The sequence below is a fragment of the Betta splendens genome, chromosome 1 (genome assembly GCF_900634795.4).
Source record: "Betta splendens chromosome 1, fBetSpl5.4, whole genome shotgun sequence".
Taxonomy (NCBI): domain Eukaryota; kingdom Metazoa; phylum Chordata; class Actinopteri; order Anabantiformes; family Osphronemidae; genus Betta; species Betta splendens.
In genome coordinates, this window is record NC_040881.3 from 2454847 (window position 1) to 2465793 (window position 10947).

General features: G+C 42.2%; 1 protein-coding gene across 1 annotated transcript; it reads left to right on the forward strand.

Annotated features, from left to right (window-relative positions):
- Positions 1-222: 222 nt before the first annotated feature.
- LOC114861634 (ras-related C3 botulinum toxin substrate 2-like) lies at positions 223-3722 on the forward strand. The gene is made up of 5 exons (XM_029161083.3): positions 223-365; positions 912-974; positions 2532-2691; positions 2819-2952; positions 3591-3722. The coding sequence occupies exons 1-4, from the start codon at positions 273-275 to the stop codon at positions 2947-2949; spliced, it is 447 nt and encodes a 148-aa protein (XP_029016916.1). The 5' UTR covers positions 223-272; the 3' UTR covers positions 2950-2952; positions 3591-3722.
- Positions 3723-10947: the final 7225 nt, after the last annotated feature.

Genomic DNA, 10947 nt, shown 5'->3' on the forward strand with positions numbered 1-10947 from the left:
AACGACGGCAACTACACACAACATTAAAAAAATGAACCACATTATTCATCACAGCAAACCTACAGGACACAGTGGAGACACGTTTCTCCTCCTTGAGGTTTCTCCAGGAGAAACCTTCCCTTTCAGGGCTCTGGTGTCTCATTTGTGGTGTCTCATCCTGACACCATCCATTTGTATGGCAGCTGTAAATCACATGCTTCACTGTGTGTCTTACTGACTGATCGCTGAGCTTCCGTGCTCCCCACAGCTTTGACAACTACTCTGCCAATGTAATGGTGGACAGCAAGCCCGTCAACCTGGGCCTGTGGGATACAGCTGGACAGGAGGACTACGACCGGCTGCGCCCACTGTCCTACCCACAGACGGTACACGCTCAGCCACACAGTCAGCTCCACCTGCCACAGGACGACATTATACCACCAGCACGACAGACGAGGAAGCTGTAATCACAGTTAGAGAAGCTGAGTTAAAGCTGGAGTTCTACAGCTCAGCAACAAATCACCTTTTATAATAACTGATTGTCACATTTGACTATTTTAATACAATAAAATGCTACTTCCAGCTACATCTGTTCAAATAAACATCAGCAGAAATTAGAAATCACAGGTTTTAATTCCTTTCCCTTCAGCACCATCTAGTGGCGTTCATCATCATCATCAGCATCATCATCATCATCATCATCATCGAGAAGTGTTACTTAGTATTATATTAGTATTATAATTTTACAGTCTACACCTAATTAGATCCTTCTGTCAACAAGTGTTGGTTTTTCAGTGGCCTCAGGTGGTAACAACAAGACTTATTGTTTGCCGATTGTTTTGAATATATAAATGAATAGTCAAATAACACTGCAAACTATAAAAACACAAGTGGGTTTAACTCATTTAATTCATGCTACTGTGTCCATGCAGGATGTTTTCCTCATCTGTTTCTCCCTCGTGAGTCCAGCGTCCTACGAGAACGTCAGAGCTAAGGTGAGTCTCCTCCATGAGGAACAACATTATCAAGTCACTGTCAGCAGGTCACCTACTGTACATGTACTGTAAATACTGGTCATGTGTCTGATGACGTTCCTCAACTTACAACTGGTTAAAAAAAAAGAAGTGAATGAACAAACCGGCTGTAATTAACTTTATTTCTGTTTATTTCATTAAATGTGGGACATTGTAAACTTATAAAATATTGTATATTTATCTAATAGAAACTATTAATGAAATACAATTAAAATTGGCATTTAAAATCATTTGCTGACCTGTGTGAACACCCAAAGGCTGTAAATTCCAATCAATTTGACCAATGACGTGCATAAAAAACCTGACTTATTTCTTGATTGACTGAAGGCTTGTAGATACAAGCTTTCAGTTCATTCAAACTACCTCACATTTTCTTTTGGTTTCTTGTGTTGAGCTGCTGCATTTTCACTGGATTTGTTCAATGGCCAAAGTTAAGACTTCACACCATGACAACAAACTGTATTGTATGTACAACACAGGATCTCTGGGAACCTGGTAAATTAATTCCTGGCTTCAAGCATGGTCCCTTTTTTTCACACTCATTGCTTCATCGGTTTTAGTGTTTCACTGTGTTAATGTTGAAGTTACCAGCTATTGACAGCAAGGAGCCCCAGATAAATGTCAAGCAAATCAAAGCATAATGACACAGAGGAGTGTAGACCAGATGCTGTCCATCCGTCTTTAATCAGACAGCATTACAAGACTCGTCACGATCAATAGCAGAGAAAGGCCAGAAGGACAGGGTTTAATAAAGCTTTTATGAAACTAAAGAAAATTCATATTTAAACAATATAAATGACACTCTTGGCCTGGATTACAGGATAAAAGCAGCTAAAATACAATCTCTACGTGATTTTTATGACTGGAGATGAGCAGAAACTAATGAAATGTAACATCTTTGTGAGTATTGCATAAGGTTTAGCGTGACTTTGTGAAGAAGGGCTGATTGTGTGTATTAGGACAAGATCAAGTCAAGATTTTGATCAAGACTTCATCCAATTACCCAAAAAGTTGAGTCATATCAGTCCTAAAACAGCTCTGTAGTTGATGAGTCATCAAGTTTTACAGTCTTTATTTGCTTTAAGGGGGTGAAAACAAGGAAAGTCCCTTGAAATTCCTCTGTTGTGATGTGCAGCACTTGGGAAACAGTGAGTAAAACAGGAACTGCTTCATTAGCTGTGACCAAAATAGAACGTCAGAAATCCATTTAACTGTAACTGTAATTAAACCTCCGACACGGATCAAACTGGAGGAGAGGCAGAAGGAGAGTCAGGGAATCCATCAATTTGCATCGTATACAGTTAAAAGTGTCAGCTACATTGTACGATTCATAAAGTTGGCTGTGAGACCTGGACTGTACAGTGTAAAAGCACACACGGAGCCTACAACGACCCACAGCCTTTAACACGTCATCTGCATTTTAAACCTGCTTCAACATTCCTGTGCCTCCTGACTCCAAACACGCCCATCACTTACAGTACAGGACCTTCACTGTGTGTCTCCACTCACCTCTAACAGTGGTACCCAGAGGTTCGCCACCACTGCCCCTCCACTCCCATTATCCTGGTGGGAACCAAGCTGGATCTGAGGGACGAGAAGGAAACCATTGAGAAGCTGAAGGAGAAGAAGCTGTCACCGATCACCTACCCCCAGGGCCTCGCTCTGGCTAAGGAGATAGGTCAGCCACACTATGCTTGTGTTATCATTGAGCAGGTGGTACAGTATGATGGGATGCTGGGGTAAATGCTGTGAAGCCTGTGTATCCGTGTGTCATTGCCATTGTCTGCCCTCATTTCCACATACAGACGCAGTGAAGTACCTGGAGTGCTCAGCTCTGACCCAGCGTGGTCTGAAGACCGTGTTTGATGAGGCCATTCGTGCCGTGCTCTGCCCACAGCCCACCAAAGTCAAGAAGAAGGGCTGCATCCTGCTGTGAACGGTAAGAACGGAGGAGCACGGAGCCTGAGGCAGGAAACCAGAGGAGAGAGAGGGAGAGAGAAAGCACACACTGCCTTCATTGGCTTCGCTTGCTTTAATTCTGCCTACACAACGTGGGAAAAGGCTCGGTCACATGTGCAGCAACAATGGCCTTTTACTAAAACTGTAGATGATTCATACGCTTCTATTAAACTGTGAGCCAAGACAAAGACAAGGGCGGTCAAAAAAGTCACAGAGAAGAAGAGACAGATGGAAGGAGCTCTGATTTACACTCAGAGGAGAGTTTCTGTGATGAGTTTAGTCGGGTCACACTTAATAAAATAAATAAAAGCATCTGTCACCACTTTTATTTCCAAGCATTCAGAGCAGAGCAGCAGTAAAACACAGCAATCATGTGATAGACAACAATTCAGACCTTTTCTGTCTGTGGGAAAAAGGTTTTAATTTTAAGCTTCTGTCTTTTTAATATTACCAGAATAATTGTATGTAATAATTGAATCCTACAGTCATTTCAATGTGAACAGATACAGAGAGTTTAGAGAAATATTGATTCTATTCCTAGAGGACGAAATGTTGACATCATTGTAGAAATTAGTTTCCATATTAATGACGATGCTCATGTGGTTCTCATTGTTTCAGACCCAGGACCAGAACCTCTAAACCTCTGACCCCGTGGTGAAAGACGACTCAAATGTTTCCTGATAGTTTGAAATAAAACAGTGTTTAGTTCTAAATCTACAGCTGAAAGTCTGAACAAAAAAAAACCCTTTGTCGCTTAAAGATATTTTTATACACAATAATTTATTATTTTAATAATAAATACTGTACTTAATAGTTCACCACACGCTACGTGTCATACAGTAGAAACAAGTTTAAAGCGCTTTATTTATCTGAGAAGAGTGAGTCTATAGTGAATCTAGTTTCTACTCTAATCCATATGTCAAACAGCCGCCAGTAAAGGTGACGTCTGCTCTGCAGCCTTTTCAACCACATTATCCTCCACTTGATGGTTCAGGACCTCAGGCCGACAGCTCTGATTAGGATCAGTAGTGACTCTGCACTTTATAAGCCTTAATGTGTTCTAAACTCACCAGTCAGGTTCAAGCTTTGTCTGCTCTGAAGCACATGAGAGTGAGATTAATAGAGATTTAGTAACAGAAGCAGGAAACTCAGAAATAACCTGTGCTTCTGTAGCTTTGCATGGAGCCTTTTCCAATGATTATGATTCATATATTTTTGTCCATTAAACATTTTAACAAGTTCAGAGAGCAAAAACAAAACAAGTCAGAAGTTTTAACAGTTGAACCAGTACAACATGCAGTGAGTGTTTGGTGTCGACATCCAGGTTTGTAATGTAGGAGTTCAAGTCACCTCTGAATTCCTCAGTCCAACCTTTACACCTACAGCACTGAGCCTGAACCACCACACAAACACCCACATGCACCCAGTGGATTTGTGCTGTTCCTGCTGCAGTCACACACTACAGTCCAGCCCAGTAGTGCTCAGTGTTTGTTCAGTGTTCAGAGGTTTTAGCGCTGCTAGTATCTGCTGTTACTGGTGCTCAAACCGTACAATATCTGATATGAAACAGAGAACAACAGAAAGCATCCTTTGATGTTTAGATGATAATTTATTCCTGATGAGTCTCTAACAGTTTACAGTTGAGCACATCTCACCTTAGACTGTTTCATGTCAAGTGATTATTTTCTTGATCCAAGTTGTGTACTGTGGATTACAGAGGTCCATGAATGCAGCTGGTCTGACACAAACAAACTCAGGATCACCAAGAAAAGAGATGACTCCATAAAGTCTGTCATTGAACACCACTCCTCCACCGGAGTCTCCCTGTGAGACAGAAATACATCATTTATGCTGCAGGACAGATATGTCCCAACGTTACTAAACCTGAATGTGGACAATGTGCAGCTCACGTAACATATGTCGACTCCAGGAGAGCGTCCACAGAACCAGTGCTGGTTCTCCTTGACTCTGTGGACCTGTGGGAAATTTAACTGGAGCCTTGTTTTGAGGTTTTCACAGTCGACAACTTGTATGTCTGCACAATGGAGGTTGGATGAGGAGCCTGGTCCTGGAGAAAAAATAAAAACACACTAAACTAAAAATTGTATTGTATTACACACAATTAACATGTTATATTAATTAAACACTGACATTAAAAAGTATATTTATTAAGATAAATCATAGAATGTCCCACTTCGTTCATTGTTGGGGCCTCCAGTGGTGGCAGCGTGTCCGGCTATGTGGACTGTGGAATGAATTCTAGAAACATCAATAAGGACAGAGTTATAACTTACAGACTGGAAACATGATTTCTGCTTCAGCCAAGTTACTGTTTATTTGGAGATTCTCCTACTTCACACAACAGCAAGTTCAGGGCAGAGGAATAGAAAAACATTTAAAAAGACACTTTGTGACACTTCGCGCGCAGTACAACACAACACAGTACAGGTAGAATAAGTATGAGGTCTTAAAGGGTTATTGCACAGTGAAAAAATATAAATTGTTGCACATTGTGTAAATAATGCATAATCTATAACAATAGATAAATAATAATGCACATAGTTTGCACAAATATTGTACAGAGGAGATTAGTTTTTGTAGAAATCATAGTTATTTACAAATCATGCTTACTGTACAGTTCAGGGCTGCATTCACAGTCAGGTAGTGCTACAGGCTGAACGTCAGTGGGGGTCGGAAGCTGCAGTAACATGATGTCGTGTGACCTGATGTTGTTGTTGATGTCTTTATCAGTGAAGGTCTCAGCTTCTGCAGTAATTTTAATTTCCTGGGCTGGAGCTCCTTGATACATGACTACATCTGCAAACATGGTCCTACATGAACGTAGAAACACAGTGTATGTGTGAGTAACAGATGTTTCCTTTCAAAAAGACCAGAACCGTGTATTCATCGTACCGCCCCGGCTTCAGACAGTGAGCTGCTGTCAGAACCCAGCGTTACTGATCAGAGAGCCTCCACACGAGCTGGAAGCTCCACCAGCGCTGACGGCTCTCAGTCTGACGTGATACGGACGCTCACACTGTTGACCTCCAATGACTCTGTTCTGTAGAACCATCGCTGAACTCTCTGTGAAACCTGTGAGAGAAAGTCTTGTACATGACAGAGCAGGGTGCCATATGGTACAATGCATTCAAACCTTTATAAACAGATAGAAGTTATTAATTGTGTGTTTATTAAGACATTACATGACATATTGAACATAAGAGGAAGTTGACCACTCACCAATCCACAGCAAACAGAGAGAAGGTATCAGACAAGTCATTGCTCTACTTCAGGCTTTTTTTACAGTGGCACTGTTATTATGTCATAAAAGTTATGACATCTACAGTATGAAAGTTTCAGCTCAACCTCATTGGCTCCAGAGCTCCACACATGTATTATGCAAACTTTATTACTCACCTTCCACTCCAGGTTAACTACTCTGACAGCGTATGGTTCATTTACATATTGTCACATATAAGTGACACCTTCTGTGAAGACAGAGCTGGAGTACATGGTGAACAGTTCACTAACTAACAAGCTGGAATGGAAAAATTTTGCCTTTGTGCTATTTCTTATCCAACACAGTCGTCATGTGCTGGTTAGGTGCAATACTGAACATTCTTACACAAACAACTGATCTCTTGCGCCCTGTCGTACATCAAGTCTAAACATCTGATGTTCCATTTGACTGACTAATAATTTATGATATATGTTTGTCTTTCACACCCGGACTCTGGCTCCTTCCTATCTGACTCCCCACCAGACCTAAGGCTGTTAAAGCCAATGCATCTTGTCTTGGAAGCTTGGTGTTCCTTCCTTTGGATAACAAGACATGACGATGCAGAAGTGAGAAAGCAAACATTCTCACTCACAGCGAGATAAGGTGACACAAACAATTCTATTGCTGCAGAGAGACGTTCCACCAGAGCCAGAGAAAGGGGTTAAAAGGCAGAAGCAACTTGAGGATCGTGGGCTCTTTGCATCACACCTTCGTGGTGTGTGCACTGATCTCGAGCACGATCAACATCCATGCTTTTTATTTGCTTTCCCCATTATTCTTATTTTCTTTATTATTTCAATAAATCGCACAAAAGGACAACTCTCTCATCTGCTTCTTTATGGAAAATTTCCACCACAGAAATTGGCGTCACGAACAGGATCCGCTGCAGGTCGTCTGGACGGTGTGACCAGGGACGATAGTCCTGAGGACTAGGGTCGCTCAGCCTCCAAACCTCTACAGCTGTTCTGAGTGGGAGGACTGCTCACCCGTCTGGATCGCCTCTGACGAGATCCAACGAACTCAAAATGCAACCTCTACTCGGCTCGGTGAGAGAGATTCCGTTTTGTCGCGACTTATCGAGGAAAAAAAAAAAGAAAACGGGTTTGAAATTGGTTTCAGGTATTCGGGTTTACTTGGCTCTGATCATTTGGTTTAGGGAAAGTAAGGCAAATAACAATTAATTCTAAAACATCCCCTACTAGACTAAAACATAAAAGAAAACATAATTAGGACTAGAGATGATAATATTTCCAAAACAACTATTTGGCTGAAAACATTCAAAATATAATATTAGGAACAAACAAAAAAAAAAAAAAAAAATTCAAAATGTAATATTCGGGTAAAATGAATTAGGTCAAGGTCTGCCCTGGTGGCCGAGACGGTGGTTGCTAAGGGTTGGCTCGTGGAACGAGCTTGTTTTGTCTGTACTGAGGATACAGACCAGTGTGCAGATCTGAGCGCAGTCCAAAGGGAGTGGACAAGAAATAAAAGACGGCTTCTGAAATACGGAGCGCGTTTGCAGAGGGAAGTGGTTTTGAGATACGAGGGACCCGGGTCTTAGAGGGGCCTGACGGTGAGGGACCACTTCCGAGAACCCTGTCGCTGATCTGAGCGGTTCCCTTTCTACGGAGACGTCCGTGGAAGAGAAATTTCGAAAAAGGTTCCGTCCGGAACACAAAAAAGTCTAAGGCAGAAAACCGCCGGGACTCTGAAAGATGGGTTCGGGGCGATCTAAGTCTCCACCACCAGACTGCAGCATTACAAAAGTAAAAAGTAAATATGGTTATTAGTGCGTTTCATTTTTCCACGAGTGGGAAACTGGTTATGGGTTCAAAAGGAGAATCGCTTAGTGTAAAAGGACATACGCACCATAAAAGAAAACTTAGAGACAAAAGAAAAGATTTGAAAAAGCAAGACTATTGAAACTAAACCCCTGAAAGAAACAAAAAAGAGATGAAAGTAACAGAAAGAAAGGAGATAACAACTCTGGGGAAGAATTTTTTTGCACTCTGCGCCACACACACACACACACACACACACACACACACACACACACACACACACACACACACACACACACACACACACACACACATCATGTCAAGAGCAAATGCTCCCATTGTTTCTGCTCTCTATCCTAATGCAGAACCGAGCGCGATGAGGGTAAATCCGGATCTGGACTCCTTTCCCACCATCAGCAGAAGAACCAAAGGAGAAGAAGCGCCGACCAACAACCAGAACGGGGTGGAAGCTCTGATACCACAGCAGCTGGAGGACACAGACCACAGCATGGACGCCTCAGCGACTCTCACAACGTCTGCAGCCATCACGTTCTGGGCTCATCAGATGAACCAGCTACTACAAGCGTGTGTGTCTGACAGACACCTGCTTATGACAATCAGCAAAGGAAAACAAGGACAGAGCAACAGCAGAGTGAGAAGACGTGCTCTGACACAGACACTGGTTGAAACAACAGGAGAGGCTTCAGACGTGATCGGCCCAATAGAGCTGCATGCGAGGATCCAGGAAAGGTCTGTCATCGAGGAACAACTGTCCCATTGAAAGGCTTCACCCACTGGCGCTCACATCAGACTGATGGTTGGGGAAGGAGGAAGGTGACGGTTCCTTTTCACGTGACGTACAAGACGGTACCGCAAAAACACACACATTCATACACGCAATGAAGAAACACGCTTACAGCTGATACACGCTCAAATTCATGTTCATGCTTGTCTGCTCGCAATGAAGAATCGCTTTTTGCTCAAAACATCCCACAGAGTGATTTGAGAATGATGACAAACAGCTAAATGACAACTGCTGCATGACTTTACAGTCTGATGGGTTCAAACTATTTTAACTTGCAACAAATTCAGTGTATATATATATATTTATCAATAATAAAATCCTCTATGTTTCTAAAAAGTGCACACTATAGGTTTGTCTGGCCAGACTATAAGAAAACATACCAGACTGTAGAAAACAAAACAAAAACAGACTATAGGAAGACTGAAACTGACTGAAACAGACTATTAATGACTATTAAAGGGAAGACGACTTTTAGAGAGAAGTAATAATAATTACTGTACGTACCAGACTATTAAAGAAATAGTACTGTTTCTCTGTCTTGTGCAACATCTGACATCAGACACCTTAACATTCATTTTTAGTTTCAAACTTAGGCCCAGTTAATCTATTAGGAAGAGATCTCGTGTAGTTTAGGTATTTGATTGATTTCCACTCCAGACGGAGTGCAGGTCACATCTACAGACATTCTAAATAATCCCTCTTTTGTTGGTGTTAACTTCAGCTCAGCTGTGCTCTTATCATTGGCTGCTGAGGGGGGGCTGTAACTGAGGCCCTCACACAGGCTGCATCACAGCTTGTTTCCCTGTGATACGACCTCCAGAGACGCATCTGACCTGTCCTGTACAGCACTTGTGTCTTCTGGTCCTGATGAGAGGTTTGAAGAGTTATGATTTCACACACACACAAACTGACCTCAACTTCCCTCTTTTGGGATGAACAGGTCTGCGCTTGCAATTTCTTTTACTAACGAACAAAAAGATTTTTGATGTTTATTTTACAGTTCCACACGTCCCTCTGTGAAAACATAAAGGAGTCAGATGACAGGACGTGGATCCTTTTGTGAACAGATGTCAACGGGGTGGAGACTGGTGAACGACTTCTGACCCCATGTGACGTATTCACCTACTTTACATACTTTTAGAAAACTTTTTTTTATTCTGCCTGTCATGCACAACAAACAGTGAACTTGATACCTCCACATTCTAATGACACTACATGTTTTTATTTTTATTTTTCAGAGGACGCTCTGACCCAACACTCAGCCTTACAGGAAGCCCTACTTCCCTGTGGCTCACACACATATGATGTAGGTTTGATCAGAGGATGTGAACCAGTGGTCATCACACCTAAATCTGACCACAGACCATGTAAACAACAACACCCTCTTAAAGGAGCCATAGATGGTGTTACTGCAGACACCACTAAGCTACTGAAACATTGGATGCTACAGGCCACAAAGAGAGCCTGTCTAAATTACAGCTTGTTCAGACAAAGGTTATTTTCTGGGTCATTGTAATTACAGCTGATGGCAAATCCATCTCACCCAACAGAGTTGAAGCAATTTGAAACCTGCCTAAACCGTGCACGTATAAACAGCTGATGTCTTTTCTAGGTCTTTGTTCTTATTGTAGGACCTTCAGTCCTAACTTTACCTTCTCTGAGGCCCCACTCAGGGTTCTGATGCAGACGTCTTCATCGTCCACTTCTTGTCTCACGTGGACGTCTGAGGCTGAACAACGTTCACTGACCTCATGCTTGCTCTTCAGTTGGCTCCTACTTTGGGTCTTCCTGATCTGACCCTACGCGACCTTTCACTCAAACAGTAAATGAGAAATCAGGTTGTACGACTTCTGTTCTTTTGACCTCATACTGTGACTTTGATTCTTTTGGAATAGATCACATCTTTCTACAGCCCGATGGCTTAGATGCAACACCACTTTGCTCAACATGCTGAACATAACTATCAAGAGGCCGTCTTGAAGTCTGGCGCTTTGCTAAGACACTACTCTGCTCAGGCTGCAGAGTTGATCACATTGACTGAAGCTGGTAAACTAGCAGAAGGAGAGTCTGTTACCATCTACACAGACTCCACAGACGCTCTGTGGAAGC